At 45.0% G+C, this 22726-nt stretch overlaps 4 protein-coding genes and 1 long non-coding RNA gene across 6 annotated transcripts in view; 3 read left to right on the top strand and 2 right to left on the bottom strand.

Annotated features, from left to right (window-relative positions):
- Positions 1-3540, top strand: part of slc24a6a (solute carrier family 24 member 6a) — a 13499-nt gene extending 9959 nt beyond the window's left edge. Inside the window, exons 13-17 of one of the 2 annotated variants that reach the window (XM_077020943.1) lie at positions 8-174; positions 293-407; positions 588-703; positions 1075-1140; positions 1259-3540. In XM_077020943.1, coding sequence (XP_076877058.1) covers positions 8-174; positions 293-407; positions 588-703; positions 1075-1140; positions 1259-1369 — 575 coding nt within the window. In that variant the 3' untranslated portion in view covers positions 1370-3540. The remainder of the gene's footprint in view (positions 1-7; positions 175-292; positions 408-587; positions 704-1074; positions 1141-1258) is intronic. The other variant, XR_013133879.1, reaches the window with a different exon arrangement.
- A 125-nt stretch (positions 3541-3665) lies between these two features.
- urp1 (urotensin-related peptide 1) lies at positions 3666-6642 on the top strand. The gene is made up of 5 exons (XM_077020947.1): positions 3666-4751; positions 5206-5334; positions 5417-5457; positions 5558-5663; positions 5946-6642. The coding sequence occupies exons 1-5, from the start codon at positions 4655-4657 to the stop codon at positions 5975-5977; spliced, it is 405 nt and encodes a 134-aa protein (XP_076877062.1). The 5' UTR covers positions 3666-4654; the 3' UTR covers positions 5978-6642.
- A 198-nt stretch (positions 6643-6840) lies between these two features.
- On the bottom strand, positions 6841-10440 carry clic2 (chloride intracellular channel 2). The gene is made up of 6 exons (XM_077020946.1): positions 10232-10440; positions 8530-8639; positions 8005-8130; positions 7812-7912; positions 7464-7645; positions 6841-7215 (listed from the first exon to the last, which is right to left on the bottom strand). The coding sequence occupies exons 1-6, from the start codon at positions 10283-10285 to the stop codon at positions 7054-7056; spliced, it is 735 nt and encodes a 244-aa protein (XP_076877061.1). The 5' UTR covers positions 10286-10440; the 3' UTR covers positions 6841-7053.
- A 2168-nt stretch (positions 10441-12608) lies between these two features.
- LOC143526508 (protein eva-1 homolog C) lies at positions 12609-21478 on the top strand. The gene is given in 9 exon segments (XM_077020942.1): positions 12609-12683; positions 12686-12818; positions 16263-16462; positions 16597-16720; positions 16811-16963; positions 17883-18026; positions 18143-18214; positions 19401-19481; positions 20111-21478. Coding segments are annotated over 9 exon segments (1365 nt in total). The 5' UTR covers positions 12609-12623; the 3' UTR covers positions 20509-21478.
- Positions 20815-22678, bottom strand: LOC143526514 (uncharacterized). Its single transcript, XR_013133880.1, has 2 exons — positions 22543-22678; positions 20815-21113 (listed from the first exon to the last, which is right to left on the bottom strand). It is a non-coding gene; the product is annotated as an uncharacterized LOC143526514 (long non-coding RNA).
- Positions 22679-22726: the final 48 nt, after the last annotated feature.

The raw sequence follows: 22726 nt of genomic DNA on the forward strand, positions 1-22726 counted from the left end.
TCCACAGGAGGGAGCCGTGAGCGGGTGAAATGGCTGGTCTCGTGGCCTTTAAGCTGTCTGCTCTACTACACTGTGCCCAACTGCGTGCTGCGTCGCTGGGAGCGCTGGTTTATGGTCACCTTCGTGGTCTCCACGCTCTGGATCGCAGTCTTTTCCTACCTCATGGTGTGGATGGTACGGTCCACCCATAATGCACCTCTGTTAGCTCATGAGACCTCTGTACCAAACTCAGTGTAAGATATGTTCTTAATGCATACTAAGGTCACTGATCAAGCCCTGTGTTGCTTTGCAGGTCACCATTATCAGCTTCACTCTGGATATCCCAGACGTCATTATGGGGATCACGTTTTTAGCAGCGGGTACCAGTGTTCCAGACTGCATGGCCAGTCTAATAGTTGCTCGCCAAGGTGCACAGACGTCTGTCCTACAATGTAGACCTACAATAGATCAATATTAATGATTTGATATTTCATTTGTATTATGAGTGACCATAGGTATGTATGCACTGTGTGTGTGTGGTATGTGTGTGTGTGTATGTGTGGTATGTGTGTGTGTGTGTGGGTATGTGGTATATGTATGTGTTTCAGGTATGGGAGACATGGCCGTGTCCAACTCAATAGGCAGTAATATATTTGACATCCTGTTGGGTCTGGGTTTCCCATGGGCTCTGCGCACGCTGCTGGTGGATTACGCTCCGTGGTTTGTTTTTACGCTTTTGTTGCGGTGGTTCAAGAATCTTGTGCAAGTGAAGACGATGCTGCAGTGTGTGTTACAGCCCAGTGTGTGTTACTGCCCAGTGTGTGTTACTGCCCAGTGTGTGTTACAGCCCAGTGTGTGTTACAGCCCAGTGTGTGTTACTGCCCAGTGTGTGTTACAGCCCAGTGTGTGTTACTGCCCAGTGTGTGTTACTGCCCAGTGTGTGTTACAGCCCAGTGTGTGTTACAGCCCAGTGTGTGTTACTGCCCAGTGTGTGTTACAGCCCAGTGTGTGTTACTGCCCAGTGTGTGTTACAGCCCAGTGTGTGTTACTGCCCAGTGTGTGTTACAGCCCAGTGTGTGTGTGTTCCTCCCTCAGGTGTCCATTAACAGTAGAGGTCTGCTGTACTCAGTCATTCTGCTTCTCGCCTCCGTGTTCCTCACTGTGAGTATTGGCCGCTGACGCCTGCTGTATCAGAACCGGCCCGTTTGAGGGCTGTTGGGAGGTGGTGGTGGTTCTGTGGTGTGTGGGGAATGTGTGGTGATGACTTCTCCTGCTGCAGGTGGTGAGTGTGCATCTGAACCACTGGAGACTGGACCGTAGACTGGGCCTGGCCCTCATTGGCCTGTACGCCGTCTTCCTCCTCTGCTCTATCTGCTTTGAGAAGCTGTAGACCAGGCCAGACCCAGGTAGACCACGCCAGACCCCGGACAGACCCAGGCCAGACCAAGACAGACCCAGGCCAAACCCAAACCAGACTCATGCTGACCCAGGCCATATTTCTGCACATATGGAATACAAAAACAGAAACAAACAGCTTTGGGGCATGTCTGCATCAGTCAATGCCATTTGCAAGACCACATCACTTTGTCTTTGAAATTAAACAAAATGAGATTAAACAAAATAGGAAGCCTGAGTGTAGAAAATAATCCAAAGTAACTACGGGACTGTAAATATATGGAGGTAGGACAGTTCTAATGACGTAAGACTACAGGACTGTAAAGATATGGGGGTAGGACAGTTCTAATGACGTAGGACTACGGGACTGTAAAGATATGGGGGTAGGACAATTCTAATGACATAGGACTACGGGACTGTAAAGATATGGGGGTAGGACAGTTCTAATGACGTAGGACTACGGGACTGTAAAGATATGGGGGTAGGACAATTCTAATGACATAGGACTACAGGACTGTAAAGATATGGGGGTAGTACTGTTCTAATGATCTAGGACTACCGGACTGTAAAGATATAAAAGTAGGACAGTTCTAATGTTGTAGGACTACGGGACTGTAAAGATGTGGGGGTAGGACAGTTCTAATGATGTAGGACTACGGGACTATAAAGATATGGGAGTAGTACTGTTCTAATGATCTAGGACTACCGGACTGTAAAGATATAAAAGTAGGACAGTTCTAATGTTGTAGGACTACGGGACTGTAAAGATATGAGGGTAGGACAGTTCTAATGACGTAGGACTACGGGACTGTAAAGACATAAAAGTAGGACAGTTCTAATGTTGTAGGACTACGGGACTGTAAAGATATGGGGGTAGGACAGTTCTAATGACGTAGGACTACGGGACTATAAAGATATGGGAGTAGTACTGTTCTAATGATGTAGGACTACCGGACTGTAAAGATATAAAAGTAGGACAGTTCTAATGATGTAGGACTATGGGACTGTAAAGATATGGGGGTAGGACAGTTCTAATGATGTAGGATTACGGGACTGTAAAGATATGGAGGTAGGACAGTTCTAATGACGTAGGACTACGGGACTGTAAAGATATGAAAGTAGTACTGTTCTAATGATGTAGGACTACCTACCATCGCTATCCCCTAAATATCTGAATTTCAAGCCACAGTGTGATGTTTACAACACACAGCACACCTCTGTACCTTTGCCTGGTTAGTTAAGACTCTTGATTTGTGACTCTTGAAAATTATTTGTACGTGTTTAAGACCAAGACATGAATATTACAACACAGTTTTGTTAAATCCCTAAAATCAGTGCTCTTAACCACTTTAACATGGAGTTTTCACATGTAGATATATTTTGTGTTCATAGTCATATTTTATTTGAAAATCATTGGTAAAATGGTTAAGGGTAGAAACATTACACAATAGGCCTGATGTATTTAAGACAATTTGACAATTGACCAAAATGTTCCTGTGTCTTTAAAAAGCGTTGGTAAGCTTTTCCATTCAATAATAGTTTTATACAAACCAATACGAGACCCTACATGTGTTTATGATACGTTTTGACAGCTAAAACTCACCTTGGTACCTGTGAGTCCATTTTCAATTCTAATCTACTACATGTATTACATTTTACATATTATTTTTTAAAATCCATATGATTAATATGTTAACCTAGGCCTGAAATGTTGAATCACGAGTGACAACATACTGATATGACACACCAATGACTTTTGCCAGTACATAAATTCTTCATAAATTTTGTTTCGCTTTTTTTGTTTGTATTATAAGTGAGCGTTTACTAACTAAACGACTTTATTCTTTTACATGTTTGAGGTTTTCGTTTGTCCTAAATGTTTGTAATATTCTTTGTAATCCTGAACACAGTCTCACTGATATTATTTTACTTCGCCGTCATTAGTCTTATACATCTGATGATCTGTCTGCTGTCTGGTTCCACTGAACTGCACTGATTACACTGATTAGCTGAATGGACGTTTTTTTCTAAAGTACTTTCACTCTGAGGTGATTTAGCGCATGCCTGGTGTTATATACTCATGTCTGTAACAATACCATCCGAATTCAAAAACAATATGAAACTATGTTGTTGAGAGTGAAATTAAACACGTTTGGTGCAGTATAACTTCTCGTAGTACTGGCTCTGTTTGAGGGAGCTGAGCTCTACAAAACTCTTCGACGGTCAGAAACACGAGAAGGAGCCTAACAGCACCGCTAGCTCTCCAGACCTTCTAGAGATGATGCTAGTATCACTGCGGGACAGCAACACTTCCTGAGTCAGCTTAGAAGAATCACTTTTGCTTCAAACTTCACAAAAAGTTGAATTATTGCTGCATTATCTCTTTGGTCATGCTTTATCAAGGATCCGAGCTATGAGACATATTACAGGTGTCTGGTATGCTGAGGTGCAATTTCAGAGACCCACAGACAGGCGTATCCATCACCATGAGGTGTTGCTGTTTATCTGACACCAACCTCTTTAAGCCGCATGATACACCCTTCACTTTGACAAATATAGCTCAGAGCAGCAACGGCAATGACTCAAATCAGACGTCATCAGGTGCACAGGACCTATGTGTACACGCTTTAGTGTTGTTAGGCCTGTTCACATCTATCAAGAGTTAATGTGACCATCCTAAATCCCTTTAAAACAGGTAAGAAGATATTTCACCCAAGCCTAAAAGGTCTACCCTTATGTCCTTCTGATAATGTCTTACTGAAAACTCTTTCCAGTTGATTAGAAAGGAAACTGTAAGAGTCTAAATCAAACGGTCTGCTTCAGAAGAGCTGAACTTCCAGGACATTGAATAAGTGTGGAAACAGAAGACATGCAAACACCTCTGTCCAACATCAGACCACTAGGACGCATCGTTAAGGCCACGAGGAAGACAATGGTACACTTAGGGTTTTGAGAAATGATGGTCATGACCCATACCGATGAAGAACCCTGGAGGACATAAACAACCAGAGATGGCTGTCCAGCTGCAGATTGGTATGGGAGAGTAAACATTTGTTAGGGCCTGCTGTGCAAGCAGAGATAGGCGTCCCTACGGATTGCCAGCGCAGCCTGAATTGCGTCGATGACGAGAGTGCCATCGCGTCAAAACCATTTACGCTGGGATGGGGTGACAGGAGAGGTATTGATCCATCCAGGATAGATGACTTGAGCCGATATAAAACAGAAGTCCTCCATCCACAGCGACGTAGTGAACGCTGGAGTGCACCAGGATCTTCTCACCATGCTGTCTGGAGCTGTGCTCTACCTTCTGGCTGTGGTCTTATCTGCAACTCAGTCTCTGCCGTTATATGCCGATTCAGCTCTGACACCCCAGGAAGGTAAGCTCAGTCCATCTCATTGACCGTTCTGAAGGGCAAAACATGTCACTTCCATTAACCTTTATATTGGGTAAACCTTTAAAGATTTTTAGTTTTTCGCAAATTATGTTTCTCTGTTCTTGACTACTGAATTATATTTAGATATCAGAGATGGACGTGGAATTACATTTCAGCACCTAAATACTTTTACCAGGAGCAAATAAAAGTAATGATGAAGTTTATCTAGTGTTCAAATACAACCTCAGGTTTTATTTCCTGTAAGAGATTCTGTGGTAATTGCAGCACATTTGTGATGGACTCTAACAAAAAGCAGGGAAGCTATATGCCGGGAGCAGAAGTCCAACGGAGGTTCTGTTCTTGGTGTTGTGTCGTACGCTTGGACTTCAGGGGCCACGTTGGAGAATTTCGGTTGTATTAGCTGGTAAAAGAACATGGTGCTTTATCGTTCTTCCAGACCTCGTTCAGAAACTAGTGTCAGAATGGGAGATTAGGCAGAAAGACGACCCAAGTGAGCAGAGGGAAATTCAACACGTCTTCCCAGTTTTGCTCCAGCAAGAAAGAGACCCAGACTCTGGGCGTAAAGGTGAGGAACACCTGCAGACAGGTGCATAGACACGCGACCTTCACCACGACTCTCACCTGCGTGTTGTCTCCTGTTGTGACAGAAACAAAAGAAGCCCTTCAGCAGGAGAAGATGAATCACGTGGTAAGAACCTGTGGCTTATGAGACGATGTAGTTGTCCTGTTGTTGCTACTGCTTCTGGAGCGGCTGTTTTTCCGACGTCGTGACATCAGCTGTCTCTCAGGGCGATTACTTAAAGACAGCAGTCCTCAAGTTAGCGGCTGCAGACAGCCTACGATCTCAAGGCTTCCTCCGGTCTGAGCAGAATTTACCAAAACCCAACAAGAGAGGTAAGACTTCTCTCCCTTCCATAAAGATCATAAAGATCGCATTATCCCAACTATAAGAGCCATTTATAATGCAACACATTATAATGTAAACACATTTACAAGCTTGTAGATAATGTAAATGGACATCCATCGTCATCCAGAGGTATATTCAAGACCAGTGGAGCCAGACATATCCAGATTTTATTCTAAGTCAAACCATAATTTAAGAACTAGATGAATGAAGTGGAGTAGAATGTTTGCAGTGGCTAAAGTTGAAGGTTTGTCTTTGTTTCTTTCTGACAGCCTGTTTCTGGAAATACTGCGTAACAAATTAGGAGCTAATCTCTTAGGAGTTACCAAGGAGAAACCCACCACGCCCTCTCTACATCAACAAATGAGGTCCCTGTGTTTGTCTCCTCCATTAAATGTCCCTCAGCCATTTGTCAATGTGCATATCAATTTATTCATGCTTACTAAAACAGGTAAACGTTTTCAATCAAACCGAACACAGCTGAACCGTGAGATAATGAAGTGGGGTGTGTTTTTAGACCAGAACTGCGCTGTTACACAAGCGTTATGAGAAGTGATTTGTGTTCTTCAGTCAGCAATACACCTGGATTCATACATCAGCACATTAACACACAAAAGAAGAAGGTAGACAGAGTGTCTGATGTGTATGAAAGTATTTTTATTTTTAATTAAAATGTGAAACTAAATGCGTTTTTAACCTTTTTCTTGAGCATATGTGCTATATGTGTATTTGATCTGTGCTGGTTCATAACCTACAAAACAACCATTAAACGTGTACATGTGAATTACATGTGAATTACATGTGAATTATATGTATCACATGAAATGTCTGGGTGTCGGTCAAGGCTGATTCTGTTATTACAACATGTTTTACGCTCCGTTACTTTACTAGCTTATATTAAATATAATACAGAACATATGATGCATATACATATTACTATGTATATACATAATATGTACAATTTATGATTTAGATATACATAAAAAATTCATATGTACACTATAGACAAAGCAAATCACATTTGATGATACAGTTAAGTGCATGTGTGGCCTACGGTGAACCAGAGTGATCCAGAGATGAGCGTTCGAATGAGGGTCATCCAGAGATGATTATCCAAGAACATGTTGCTCATCTTTAACAAACATTTGTGGTCAGTTAGTTTCCTCGGAAGTGGGATTATAGGCACAGTGAATAATGAAAAAATTCTCAAAATTGAGAACGTCGTTATTATTGCTGTTTTTTTTTTACACGGCGCTCACACTGAACCTGACACTTTGATTTAAACATATGTACAGAGTTAAGACAGAGTGGCCTCTTCCCTGGTCTGTGTGGAGAGACACACACGCAGGCCTCTTTATGTCCAGCAGAAGGTCAAGGAGTCTACGTCCGCTTGTTAGCCACGCCGAGATAAGCCCTCTCGATCTCCGTGTTGGCCGGGCACGTCTGACTGAACTCCTCCCTGGCCGCCGCGTTCTGTAGGTAGCGGTGGACGCCGCTGAACTCAGCGGGGATGTCAAAGTTACAGTACTTCTTGGCTGCCACCTTCGAAACGAGAGAAAGGAAAAGAGACATTATTAAATAATAAACCATGAACTAACTTTGCTTTATTTTTACTGCATACTATCAATAAATCTCCACTAAGCATTCCAGACTTTGTTCATATTAACATGCCAAATGGTGTGGGAGTCTGACAACTCCCAGACACTGTGTTCCTGCCCTAAAACATCGACCTCGGCCGTCTTGGCCAGCACACGTGATTCGTGCTCACGTGATCCACACACGTTCCTCACCTTGATGACGTGTAGTTTGGGCAACAGGTTGCAGTCTGCCAGTGTCAGCCGGTTGCCGTCCAGAAACTTCCTCTTGGAGACGCTGATGTCTTCTCCAGAGTTGTGGTCCACCTCCTCTGTCTGTGGCGTGTTGAGATAAACGTCCAGACGCTTAAACTCCCTCAGCAGGGCCTGTTCTTGCACTGTGAAGTCAAGCAATGATTACAGTAGTTTACGCTGTTCTTGTATATTTCCATACTGTAAAAAAGCACTGGATTTCAGTCATGCCTGGAGTACATTCCACTAACAAACACGTGAACGTGCGCACGTGAACACGTGAGCAGCGCTGTGATGCTGGACACCACTCACTGCTGTTGTTTGGACTGTTCTTGATGAATGCCGAGAACCGGGCGAAAATGTCAGCGCCCACGTCGTAGGACTCCTTGTTGAGTGGAGTGAGATGGGGGTACCTGAGGTCAGAAGATGGGGGGGGGGGGGTCAGAGCGTCATGCGTGAGACTGCCGTGGGCGGGGCAGGAGGAGCTGACTCTCAGCCTGGGTACCTGGGGGGGGCAAGGGTCGTCTCCAGGAACTCCTCGATCTTGATGAAGTCGGTCTTCAGGGTGCCGTTGTATAAGAGGAAGGGGGGGTTGGTCCCCGGGGCCAAATCTTTCAGCTCCTCAGGCTTCCTACACAGAGTGGGAGGAGTCAGGGCGTGGAGGGTCTCCATGGTTACGCTCCGGTCATTGTTTACATGTCTCTGAATGAGGCCAGTGCTGATTAATGTGTCTTTGAGGCGTTTTGTTAGTCATTAGGTTGAGCACACGGATGTGGAATGAGGTTGGCTACAGTTGGGCTACAGTTGGGCTACAGTTGGGCTACAGGGCGGCTGTGACAGGTGATTACACTTTAGGAGATGCCCCCACACTGAAATAATTTAATTTACTTAATGCAGCCCAATCCCCTGTGGAACAGGCTGTAATCTGCAGTTCCAGTACCACAGAACTTCATCCCACTCCCACGCCATCTCTACTGGGACGGACACCTGGGACGGACACCTGGGACGGACACCTGGGATGGACACTTACTTTCTCATGTCCACTGTGGTCACGGTGAACTTGACGCCTTTCAGCCAGAGGACCATGAAGAGGCTCTGACAGAAGGGACAGTTGCCCACGTTCTCTCCGTCAAGGCCGGCCTGCAGACACACAGCAGAGTCAACCCAGCAGCTGGGGCTCAGCCTCTTAGAGGCAGCGGTCACCACAGAGAGGATCACACCTCCAGCTCTACCTGAGGACCTGGTAACCCTGACCGTAACAGATGAAGATAAACCCCTCACGGTGCTTCACCTGCATTACAGTCACACCATGAAACCAGCTCCACATTTATCCAGTCATCAACCACTCCCACCCTCAAAGAAAGAAAGGGGCCAAGAATAGCATGTGTTCACTTCTGTTCACGTGTGTGTGTGTGTGTGTGTGTGTGTGTGTGTGTGTGTGTGTGTGTGTGTATACACATACACTTAGACGTGAGGCTATTTAAAGGGTCTATTTCAAAGAAAGGAAAAGCAGGCATTGTCTCAAAGACACTCAAAACCTTCATGTACACCCAAAACACACGTGCTCCCAAAGCGCCAAAAATAATCCAGCCTTTCAAAGAGGCAGTCACACAGTCACACACACAGTCACACAGTCACACAGTCACACACACAGTCACACAGTCACACAGTCACACACACAGTCACACACACAGTCACACAGGAGCCTGTGAACACTGAACACTGTCAAGACTTTGGAAATGCAACTCTTTGTATTAAACTGAATATTATTATTTTTTTTAATTATTATTAACTCAGAAAAGCTTTTAAATTTTTTTACAAGAGCTTCCTGACCAAGACAGGCAGCAAAACAATTGATAGAATTACAAAAAAGACTGCAGACATACAATCAAAATGAAATTAATTACATATTGAGAAGTTATACAAAATTGCCAATACAACAACACAATATTCTAGATAAGCAGAGGCACTGGTGTAAACATCTATAACATGATGATAAATACTTCATTCTCTGGGTGTATGGGACATTGACATGTGTGTGAGCACACGTGCACATGCTTGTGTGTGTGTGTGTGTGTGTGTGTGTGTGTGTGTGTGTGTGCGCGCTCATGGGTGTGTCCCCCTTGTGAAGGGGCCAGACTGCTCTCTCCCTGTGTGCATGTTTGTTGATAAGCCCCCTCTATGCCCCTCCCCCTCCCGCCACAGTGTGTCCAGTGTGATAAAGAGCGGAGTGTACACACTGTGCTCCGGGACTGCGTGTACCTACGCCAACATGGGCACACGAGAGTAAACTTCTGATTCCCAGTGCCCATAAAGTGGCTCTCTGCCCCTTCACACAGGGAGCCCTGATAAACGTCCCACAAATCTCAGCACAGAGACAAGGGGCGTGTCCTTTAAGACGAAACCCCCACGCCTCGACTGCACCAGAGATCACACAGACACGCGACCCTTTATGACGCTACGCTGTCAGTACTGCAGAGGACGAACCCTCCACCTTCTTCTTAGAAAGGGACATGGATCTGAACTGGTGCTGTCACTGCGTCTTCAACGAGGGATTCAAGGAAAAAGACACGGAATATAAAGTAAAGCCACTGAAACACTGACAGTGCTGTTGCTTTTGATACTTGTCTGATAAATGCTGTTGAAATACTCTTCAGTCTTTTGCTCATGGGGTTGTCATTTATGCCCCAGTATGCTGAAAGCTGTGCCCCATGCCTCTTTCCAGAACTGACCTTTATGAAGAGTTCAATGCTCGGCTCCCTGTCTGAGTTCTGTCGCAGTGCCATGTCTTTGTGTCAGTGAAATCCCAGTTAGTCCAGAACTCTGTCCAAGTTTATCCCACAGGCAGGCTGTGACTGAAAAAGCACCCTGGAGATCTTTGTTTGAGGATTTATTAAGGTGCCTTCTGGTTGAGTGGAACTCTCAGCTGACTGTGTGAGTAACTGCTCCTTCAGACTTTAAGAGAAAGGGGGCGGGGAGCTGTAGAGGATGGGCGTGGCTTCCGTTCATATAAACCGGCTGCCAAGTTGTGTGAGTGTTCAAAAATAGCTCACGTCTCTTCACACATTTATCAATTAGTGCTGCATGGAGAGAAACGTCAGAGTGACATCATACGTCTGGATCCACCTGGTAGTGTGTCAGTCCCCTCTCTGTCCGTACCCACACTGTCCCCTCTCTGAGCGTCCCTGCTACAGCTCTGTAATGCCATGTCTGATGCTTACAGCTCAGTGACTCTCAGCACAAAACATCCACTATGCTCTTCACAATACACTCCCACCTTACCTAATGTTATTAGGTCAAACCTTCACAGCTAGGTAATGGAAATAAAACAATTTTCTGGCATGTTAAGTTACTCAAATCCATATCTGACATTTAACCCCATTTAGATTTTGTAGTATCAGATTTAAATTTCATAAACTGTGTGTATTAAAATAAGTTTTTAAGGGTACTGAAAGTTAAGAGAAGTTGGGGGATCTGGGTGGGTGGAGTGTGGGTGTAGTTCAAGTGTCTGTCCACTCAAGTGAATGGACAGACCTCAGTTCCTCAAAGCTTGAGTCATTGATGAGGTATAAGGGTCATAATGACTCACCTCAAACTAACAATCCAGAGTCAAATGTTATCTCACTGTCACCATGGAAGCAATGTACATAGCAGCCATATCAGTAAATGTAATAATGTTTAAGGATTGATAATGAATAAATAAAATTATGAAAAATACACTAAAATAATGAACTGCTACATCTAAACACTCAGACTAATGTGCTCCACATATCTGAAAACTACAAATGGGTAAAAGTTTCATTTCTGCTTTAAGGCAGCTGTGGGGGAGAGAGAGAGAGGGAGAGAGAGAGAGAGGGGGGGGGAGGGAGAGAGAGAGAGAGAGAGAGCGAGAGAGAGAGGGGAGTCAGACCTGACTGGCACAGAGTGGTAAAGCTCAAACTGCACATTCTTCATCAAGATCTTCACCAACAGGGAATTTCCAGAATTAAATGGAGGGTTGCAAAACAAAACCCTCAAACTGGAAATGACTAACAAACCCTGGAAATGAAAGCAGGCTGCACTCGGGCCAACACAGGAAGCAGGCCACGTCTGTTCATAGCCCCCCCAACACAGCCAACCCCCCACCATCCAATGTATGACAAACATTCAATCTGCCACCACAGATCTGTACAAACCTTCAACAGCAGAAAGGAGGAGCCAGCCCCCCCCCCCCCCCATACTTCGCAAAATAAAGGAGTTTCCATGGAGACAGCGATAGGCGTGTCCGAGGAGCGGTACGTTGGTTCTGTGTTTGTGACGTTCACGTTCAGTAAACACGACAGACATCAGTGGCGCACGGCAGACGGCACAGAGAGATGAAACGCCTGGTTCCTCTGGCTGACTGGAGCTGCAGGGTGTGGGAGAGAGGGCTTCCTCTCCTTCTCCTCTTCTCCAGGAGGGAGGAAGTGTGTGATTATGAGCTCGGTGCTGATAAAGCAGCACACCACTTAGAAAAGTAAAGCGTGTATCCTGCAACGCCCACACACACTCCACTAATCACACGTACACCCCCGCACATCACGCACGGATTCCATAAGAGCTGAACCACTAACATCCACTAATTCACTGGATGGAGTTTCACCCTGGAAATAAAGGAAATAAAGAAAAGAGTAAGAGGGAGTGAAAGAGGGAATAGTGCTAGAGAAGGTGTGGAGTGTCTGTCAGAACAAGTGATTATGTCTTCCTGCACACTCCCTGTTACCGGGACAACTGTGTCTTCATCTCCCTAAAGACTGGGGTGATCATCACGGTTGTTGAGCACCGTGTCACTTCCAAAAGAGATAAAACCATCATGGCCACAAAGAGGTTTGTTATTATTCAATTAAGTCCTGGTTGTACAGTCTAACTATGAGCTTTGGAGGGTAAACAGACGTAACAAACAACCACGGTGTGGTCGTGCATGCGGACAACACGACAAGATGGTGGACAGAAGATGGAGAAATAAAAAACCTGCATGTAAACATGTCCAACATGTCCAAAGGTCTCCTCAGCAATAACAAACACGTCATATACCAACGTGTCTGTCCGCAGGCGGTCAGTTGTACCAGGGCCCGTGAAAAGAGGGGCTCTTCTTCTCCTGATACAATGGCATCATTGAGCACACTGAGCTGGTCAGATGTGGGTGGACAGTGCACGGGCGAAGCTGCCCCCGGGGTGGTAAGCCAGGGCCAGTATGCATCCTGGGCAGGATGGCATCTCCGTGTGGCGCTGCCTGGTGTTTTGGCGCTGCCCTGCTGTCTCTCAACCTCTTCCACGCACTCGCCACGCCGGGCTTCTCTGGTACGTGTTTGCTGTTCTATGATTCTTCCCTCATTCGTTTTGTGGTGATGCGATAAAGCAGCGTGTGCAGCCCCCCCCCCATCCTTCCTCAGGAGAGAGTTTGTTGAGCGATTTATCTGCCGCATGTCCTGTGCAAGACAGCTGTGCGCGCACGTGTGTGTGTGTGTGTGTGTGTGTGTGTGTGTGTGTGTGTGTGTGTGAGAGAGCGAACAGCCCATCTCCTTCCTCTGCGTCTTCCTCACTGTTTACCCAACAAGCCCGTCAGGAGGAGTTCACTGATTCACTGATATGGACCCAGTCCGTCCCAAGGCTGATAATTGCTCCTGTAGGTTCAGTGCTTGAAGGGCAAAAAGGTTCCAGTGTTTCCTTTACTCATATGTGGTATTACACTGTGAATTACTACAATTAATATATAAGGGTATTATTTCACAATATAAATGTATTTATGCAAAGTGACAACCGTGTGCCCTATTTTCTATTCTCATATATAATAACAATTACACACATATATAATATGTGTTTGTGTGTGTGTGTGTGTGTGTGTGTGTGTGTGTGTGTACTGAAAAACATCATTTGATCCTTTGACCAACAATTGGGTCATTCATCTTTACTGACGCTACTGGTATTGCGTGTGTGTGTGTGTGTGTGTGTGTGTTCATGTGTTTTGTCAGATGCCACATCTTGAGGCTCCTTGTTGCTAGGAGCAACGCTAACGTTAGTCTGTTGTTCCTAGCCTGTGTTTAACCTACTGGTGCCGACTGAATCTCTGTTGTGTCAGTATCTGTGTTTAACCTACTGGTACTGACTGAATCTCTGTTGTGTCGGTGTCTGTGTTTAACCTACTGGTACTGACTGAATCCCTGTTGTGTCAGTGTCTGTGTTTAACCTACTGGTACTGACTGAAGCTCTGTTGTGTCAGTATCTGTGTTTAACCTACTGGTACTGACTGAATCTCTGTTGTGTCAGTGACTGTGTTTATCCTACTGGTACTGACTGAATCTCTGTTGTGTCAGTGTCTGTGTTTAACCTACTGGTACTGACTGAATCCCTGTTGTGTCAGTGTCTGTGTTTAACCTACTGGTACTGACTGAAGCTCTGTTGTGTCAGTGTCTGTGTTTAACCTACTGGTACTGACTGAATCTCTGTTGTGTCAGTGTCTGTGTTTAACCTACTGGTACTGACTGAATCTCTGTTGTGTCAGTGTCTGTGTTTAACCTACAGGTATTGACTGAAGCTCTGTTGTGTCAGTGTCTGTGTTTAACCTACTGGTACTGACTGAATCTCTGTTGTGTCAGTGTCTGTGTTTAACCTACTGGTACTGACTGAATCTCTGTTGTGTCAGTGTCTGTGTTTAACCTACTGGTACTGACTGAATCTCTGTTGTGTCAGTGTCTGTGTTTAACCTACTGGTACTGACTGAATCTCTGTTGTGTCAGTGTCTGTGTTTAACCTACTGGTACTGACTGAATCTCTGTTGTGTCAGTGTCTGTTTAACCTACTGGTACTGACTGAATCTCTGTTGTGTCAGTGTCTGTGTTTAACCTACTGGTACTGACTGAATCTCTGTTGTGTCAGTGTCTGTGTTTAACCTACTGGTACTGACTGAAGCTCTGTTGTGTCAGTGTCTGTGTTTAACCTACTGGTACTGACTGAATCTCTGTTGTGTCAGTGTCTGTGTTTAACCTACTGGTACTGACTGAATCTCTGTTGTGTCAGTGTCTGTGTTTAACCTACTGGTACTGACTGAAGCTCTGTTGTGTCAGTGTCTGTGTTTAACCTACTGGTACTGACTGAAGCTCTGTTGTGTCAGTGTCTGTGTTTAACCTACTGGTACTGACTGAAGCTCTGTTGTGTCAGTGTCTGTGTTTAACCTACTGGTACTGACTGAATCTCTGTTGTGTCAGTGTTTAACCTACTGGTACTGACTGAATCTCTGTTGTGTCAGTGTCTGTGTTTAACCTACTGGTACTGACTGAATCTCTGTTGTGTCAGTGTCTGTGTTTATCCTACTGGTACTGACTGAAGCTCTGTTGTGTCAGTGTCTGTGTTTAACCTACTGGTACTGACTGAAGCTCTGTTGTGTCAGTGTTTTACTCACGTCCTCCTCCCAGGCCAACATTTTTATGTAGCTTTAACATTACACATACTAGCATTACCGTTACTCGTATTGTCCAGTATTAACGCTACTTCACTAACATTAATGTTGTGTTGTACTAGACTTGTAGAGAACAGAAACAGGTGAGCGTTGTGTACTGTCCCTTGGGTAATGTAGTTTACATTATAAATCAACCTGATCCTGATATTAAGATAGCCAAAAACAGCTACGGGGCTCTTGAAGTACCAGTATGCAAGAAAATTACCGGTCCAAGTTCTGGCACATGGTAGATCTTGCAATTAGCAGGTTCTGTCTTATGTAACGTTTCATTCACACTGGGGAGAGCTTTACTTCAGTCATGGATATAATCTTAAAACTCATACAGTGAAACATACAGCTAACAAACACACACTGATCTCTTACAGGTGGGTCTCCATTTTCTAGAGTGTCTGACTCCCACAATCCACTGAAGCTTTGTGTGTCATTTTAGTTAAGAATAGGTCATTGTGTCTTTGTCTTTGGAAGTTTTTTGTGCAAGTGTGTGTGTGTGTGTGTGTGTGTGTGTGTGTAACATCTCTTTTGACATCACCTCGACTCCACCTTTTCATTCTCTGCAAACACGTGGTTTAAAGAACACAGGACCCTGCAGGACACAGGACATGTTAAAAACGATCATCTGAGAAGCTCCAGCTAGCTGGACGTGTGAACTGTGTGTACATAGACCAGCAATTCAGACCAACAATTCAGACCAGCATGATTTTCATGTATTTTCTTCAAAACTGCAAACCCTTTTCATATATAACCAGAACTCTAAAATGGCGCCTACCCAATATAAATATGCAATTTGTAACAAAAATCAAACCAATCAGACCAAGATAGTCTGATGTTATACACATGTTATATAAGTTATATATGTTATACATATGTTATATATACTGTATATTGCTTGGTGCTTACTCTTAAGCAGCACGATGTGTATACTGCCAAAAATCTGAAAGACCTTTTTGCAGGAGTGTGTAAGAACGTTGAATTATGCACCACACCTATGAAAAGATAAGATAAGAGAGGGAGTTGGTTTGACTGGTATCATACTGCTGGCATCCCAGTACAATGGGTTAGCAGGGTAGAACACCTCACCTGTGTTCACAGTGCTGCATACCATGGTGGTCATAAACGGAGTTCAGTCCGGGGTTCAGCTCGGGGTTCAGTTCGAGGTTCAGTCCGGGATTCAGCCCAGTTTGTTTGCTGGGCACAGACACGGGTGTTTATTCCTGCATCAGTGGCTCCTCAGGCACTCGTTTGGGTTCAGTGAACCGTCCATGCAGATTCTGCCCCTGCCTGTTCCCTAGATTTCCTCTACACCATCCTGCGGAACCACACAGCCCATGCGTGCGAGACGGAGGTGCTGACCATCCGCTGCCCCTCCAGAACCTCCGTGGCCATCTTGTCTGCGTTCTATGGCCGTCGAGTGCCGAGCGAGCATCTGTGCCCTCCGCCGAGCGCTAGCGTCACAGAGAGCATCGACTGCATGTCCTCCACGGCCATTCAGGTACCAGACAGCTCCGCACCGGCCCAGGTTCTGAAGTCACTTCCTTCATATAATGTGATATGTGTTTAACAACACGACACCGGACGCTACTGTTGCCTCTGAGTTCAGGCCTCAACGTATTCTTCTCTGTGTAGAAAGTGATGTCTGAGTGTCAGGACCAGAGGGCGTGTCAGATTCCTGTGGTGAGTCCCGTGTTTGGGGAGGATCCCTGCCCTGACACCAGCAAGTACATCATCGTCTCCTACAAGTGCCGACCAGGTGAGAGAACACCTGCTCACTGCAGTTTCACTCTTGTGGCTGTAATGAAATCAGCCAACAATGGGTGTGTTTTGATTTGTGTGTTTTAAGTGCATCATCGTTCGAGGACGGTGTGTGAGGACGAGAAGTTGCGTCTCAGCTGTAAGAATGACACAGTCCTGGCCATCTACTCTGCATCCTTCGGCCATCTGGAGCACGAGAACCCCCAATGCCCCCAGGAGGCCAACATAAAACCTGACATGGGTCTGAGACACTAATAACTCAATTGTGCCATCTGGTGGGCCGCACGTGTAATAACAGTACAGTCTATGACGTATAAAGTTTAACACTTTATGCTGAGTAATTGTGTTTTTTAGACAGAGCTGTAGCTATAATCACTCAGTACGTTTTCAGGCAGTAGTTTACTCTCTCTTGGTCTTGCTCTCTGGGTGGGTGGAGCGGTTCCCATCACTCTCCACCCCTCAACACAGCACCGACCAATCCGGGTGTCAGCTAACTGGAGTGGGCGGAGCCAGTGGTTAGCATTCGCTTCCAAGCATTTTTAGCTGTATAGGGAAGTTGCACTAGCACGAGCTGGAAGAGACACAGTGCTTGGATACACGTCCATCAGAGGAAACACATGGTGGCCGTGCTCTGCTGACCTGGCCCCTTCATCATGTGATGGGAGATGTTTAGTTAGCTAATGAGAAGAACTGGACACTACCAACAATGGGAGGAAACTGGAGTAAATAAAAACATGTTTTGTGCATGTCCAGCTAACATCTGTCCTTGAATCAGAACCAGGCCACTCCAGAATAAAACCGATAGAGACATACATACACCAGGCACAAGACTCTGCAATAGTCAGTCAAGAGACACAGGACCCTGTTGACCCAGTTTGTCAGCTCCAGAGATCCCAGCAGCGCTAGATTATTTAAGGACTGGTTGTGAAATACATGGCAGCCTATGTGTATCTCTAGAGATGATCCGCTTGTACAGCACCAGTTGTCTTCTTTAGGAAAATGGTAAAAAAATAAAAATAAACTTGGAAATCAGTACTCAAAGATAAATAAACAAATGAACAATCAAAGCTATTTTATTATGCATGAGCAGGATCTCATAAATAAACAATCAATCAAAGCCATGTTATTATGCACGCTGAGTATCTCTGTCTTCCTCTCAGAATGCTCGTCTCCATCAGCGTTGAGACGAGTGTCACGTAAGTGTCATGGCCAGACCAACTGCTCTCTGCGGGCTGATGTCCAGAACTTCGGCGACCCCTGCTTCCCCGGCACCAGGAAACATCTCCGGGTGTCGTTCACATGTGGTGAGTGACTGCCAACACACACCAGACAGACCCAGCAGGGCGTGACCTCAGGCCGTGTTGCTAAGTGACCCTGCGACCACTCATAGCGTGTGTGTGTATCGTTGTTGCTGGTTCAGTTCCCAGATACCTGCTGGAGGACGTGGGACGTGGAGACAGTGATCCTTTCCTCCTCTCCGACTACACACATGGTAAGATACGAGGAGGACAGAGCCGCGCGCACACACACACACACACATATACCCACACACACACACACACACACACACACACACACACACACACATATATACCCACACACACACGAGCACACACACACACACACACGCGCACACACACACACACACACATATACCCACACACACACACACACACACATATACCCACACACACACGAGCACACACACACACACACACACGCGCACACACACACACACACACATATACCCACACACACACGAGCACACACACACACACACACACACACACACACACACACACATATACCCACACACACACGAGCACACACACACACACACACACACATATACCCACACACACACACACACACATATACCCACACACACACGAGCACACACACACACACACATACCCACACACACACACACAGCACTGCGTTATATTTCAGTAAAAATGATTGATTTATTGCATATTCCATAAAAACCATGAGTATGCTTTAAAGATATATTTAGCTATACTGTCATATCATTATAAAGCTGCTCATTCATTCATGTACATTCATTCATAGAAATGTGGGAAACCACTTTAATCTGTAGTTTCATTACCACATGTTATTGGAGCTGTTTGTCCACATATGGGTATAGACATAGTTTCTAAACTTCTGTAAGTAATCATAATCTAATTATTAGAAACCTGTTATTGTTCATGTTATTGGTAATAAAATTATTTAGTCTCTACATTTTCCTGGATATTAACATATACCTTTAATGAATACATTTGAAACAAATACATCTGCAAATCAAATTAAAGATGATAATGATCTTCAATTAAATCAGAGTACAGTTCTAGTAATTGTCTGGATACTCTATATACTGTAGTCTGTACATGTTTTTGTTTTTATTGTATTGGAGTCATATTGCTAAGATATATTGCTATTGCTAAGGCTATATAAAATATGCAGATTAATCTCTCAAACTCGTGTGTGAATTAATGACGGGAGAATGCTTCACCCTGCACAGATCTAAGAAATAGGAAGTCATGTATTACCAAGACTTATGATAATGTGGTCGTGGTCCTGGCTGTACTGTGATTGGTTGCTAATGGTCCTGGCTGTACTGTGATTGGTTGCTAATGGTCCTGCTGGCTGCTGAGGCTCCTCCCCTCTCCCCTCCGCAGGCGGCTGGTACAGCGGCCCTGGTGTGTACAGGCCACAAAACATTTTCACCAACACGTTGGAAATCTTATCTCAAATCCAGGGTAGGTTAGCTGGCCAGGGCCCAATATATGAATATTGTAACAAAATAACTTCCTCGGTTTGTTTGTCTCTTCCTTTGTTATGATTTACTGACACCAGCAGTCAGCAGAGGCCTCTCTCCAGCGCTAATAATGATCGTTTAAGAATGCTAGTTTGATAATGGTAGTTTAATAATGGTAACCAGTTAATATTACAAGTCACAGTCCTGTCCTGTCCTCACACGTGCCCATTGGTCAGTTCTACATATATAGGCCATGGGCAGTCATGGCCTGGCGGTTAGGGAACTGGTCTTGTGACCGGAGGGTCGTGGGTTCGATTTCCAGGCCTGAGGCCATGACTGAGGTGCCCCTGATCAAGGCACCTAACCCCAACTGCTCCCTGGGTGCCGGGCTAGGGCTGCCCACCGCTCTGGGCACGTGTGATCCACAGCCCCCTAGTAATCACTAGTGTGTGTGTGTGTTCTGACTGCACAGATGGGTTAAAAGCGGAGGACAAATTTCGATTGGGGTGTAAAAATCACAATTGACAAAATATGGCACATTTATTTATTTTATACATTTTTAGTGAATATTCCAGCTCCTGAAATATTCAGTGCTAGACGTCTGTCTTTTCTCTCCCCCTCTGCCTCAAGGCCTTCCAGAGAGAGTGGCTCTGTTCTTTGTGTCGGGCATATCTGCTGGTCTGGTCTTCCTGATGTGTCTGTTTGGTCTGAAATCGACCCTGATCCGTGACATGAAGATCTTAGTGTCCGAATTGGACGATGAGTTTAAAGCTGCTCGCCGGTCACGCCGGGGACTGATTGAGGACTTCGACGATGACACGTCTTCCTTCGACTCTTCGTTCTGTCGCCTGACGCGTTCGTACCGCGCGGCCGACGCGTTCGGGCCAGACATGGTGATGACGGTGGTGATGGAGGAGAAGAAAGGGGAGGAGGAGATGGACAGATCAGAGGTGGCCAACGGGGACGTGTGGCCCCAGCGCATGTCTAGCCCATACGCTCTGAACAAGACCAAGTTCTCCTCAGACTGAGCTTCCAAACACCTACTAGATCCGCTTTAGTTCATTACTCATGTGCTTAATACATGATTTCAGGATTTACTAAACAATAATTTACTCAACAATTTATTGTATATTGATTTTTTTATTTGTTTGTAGTGTCATTTAATACATATTTATATTTTGAAATGGAGTATTGTAGTGTTTCATAATTTAACATCATGCATTATCACGTCAATGTTTATGAAACAGTTGTGATTTAACAGTCTATACAGTATCACTGTTAATTATGTGTCAATAACTAATCATATGAGGACTTCTAGACCTTTTGGCAAAATATCTGCTTATATATATGAATGAGATGTAGTCTAATGGTTCCATAGTAAATGAAAGGGAATAGTGAAGGAAAGAGAGTGTGATGTCTTCATTTTTGTTGTTGCAGGAGTTCCTGTATTTTCTCTCTTTTCGTTCATGTCGTTAGGCCTGTTTTGTGGAATGTCTATAGGCCTCAATGGTCTTCAGAGTCCCTCCTGTATTACCACCTTCAAAAGTCTGTAGTTTACATTCATTCTATGTTATGCAATCGTGCCATTTGGTCTCCAAATTCACAACATACTTAAATTACGGGACGCCGTGACCTGGGGAAGCAGGAAACATGAAACCTGAGACACAGCTAGAGTCTGAAAAATTTAAATGTTTGGGGGATCTGTGACACTGTTGCCGATCTGCCCAGCTCAACCAGACTGGCGCAAGGTGTGTGAGACAGAATCTCTGTGTCGAAATGTTCCCGTAAACTGTGTAACTTCAACATAAAAGTATATGTTTTACCTGTATATACCTATAGCCTGATCTAAATGTGTTACAATCTTTAAGTGTCTGAAAAAACTAAATCTCATTAATACACTAGTGAAAATACTATTAAGCTAGCAGAGGAAAGCTGATGACTGATGAGCATTGTTAACGTTACTTTAAAAAGCTAATTAAAAACGGTGTTTAGAGCAGATGTTAATGGATGTCGATCTTTCTTGAATTTATGGCCGCATATTTATAGATGTCAGTTGAAATCAATAGTTTATTATGATGAAACTGTATGTCCCTCAAATGTTCTGATGGATATATAGATACTTTGTAGGCAGCACCTACAGTATATCCATTTATCTTCTATTTGACGAACATATCTAGGGCCTGCTACATTAGATCACATTATTTGTACCTTTGCTTGATCTGTCCTGCTTTGCAGTGGATAGATTTGGGGTCAATGTCTAATACAAACTTTGAGTCAAGTCTGTTTCATGATGGAGATTGTTCGGGGTCATTTTTGTATTTCTACTGGGGTCTCCCAAGTCATAAATCTCTAGCAACATCTCTGCACTGACACATTTCGTTTGATGACCAGCAGAGGGAGCCTTCTCCATTTAGGTAGGCTATACCAGGTGTGTATTAACTCTAGATTTCATTTATATATACATAGTGCTTATGCAATTGCAAGGCGAAATTCTCTGTAGTACATATTATACTTTAAACTAAAACCCATTGACACAAACATGCGTTCAGTCTTACTGCGCAAATGTTGCGCTGTTTTATGCTCATGACGCTCGTAAAACAGGATCCTTGCTGTAGTCGTACAGTGGGAGATGTGACGAATCCCAAGGCTAGCGGAGTTAGCCGGGTTAGCCACGCTAGCTGAGTTAGCCGGGTAAGCTAGGCTAGCTGAGTTAGTCAGGCTAGCTGAGTTAGCCAGGCTAGTGGGGTTAGCCGGGTAAACTAGGCTAGCTGAGTTAGCCAGGCTAGCGGGGTTAGCCGGGTAAGCTAGGCTATCTGAGTTAGCCAGGCTAGCGGGGTTAGCCGGGTAAGCTAGGCTAGCTGAGTTAGCCAGGCTAGCAGGGTTAGCCGGGTAAGCTAGGCTAGCTGAGTTAGCCAGGCTAGCGGGGTTAGCCGGGTAAGCTAGGCTAGCTGAGTTAGCCAGGCTAGCGGGGTTAGCCGGGTAAGATAGGCTAGCTGAGTTAGCCAGGCTAGCGTTAAGCTTGTTGCGTTGGGGCTTGTTGGGTGGCGCCGCGGAGAGTTTACCTCTGAGCCCAGCCGGAGGGATGTTCCCGAGAGCTCCGCTCGTACCGAGGACGTGACGACCGCTCTCGCCCGTTTCTTACATCAGAGAAGCGCCGTGAACGTCTCGGCTGCGCGTGGACAGCGGGCTTGGCGGGAGTGGTCGGTGGCCGGTGGCGGAGGTCACTCGCTTCAACCTCGGACCCGG

This window comes from Brachyhypopomus gauderio, chromosome 11, assembly GCF_052324685.1.
Source record: "Brachyhypopomus gauderio isolate BG-103 chromosome 11, BGAUD_0.2, whole genome shotgun sequence".
Classification (NCBI taxonomy): domain Eukaryota; kingdom Metazoa; phylum Chordata; class Actinopteri; order Gymnotiformes; family Hypopomidae; genus Brachyhypopomus; species Brachyhypopomus gauderio.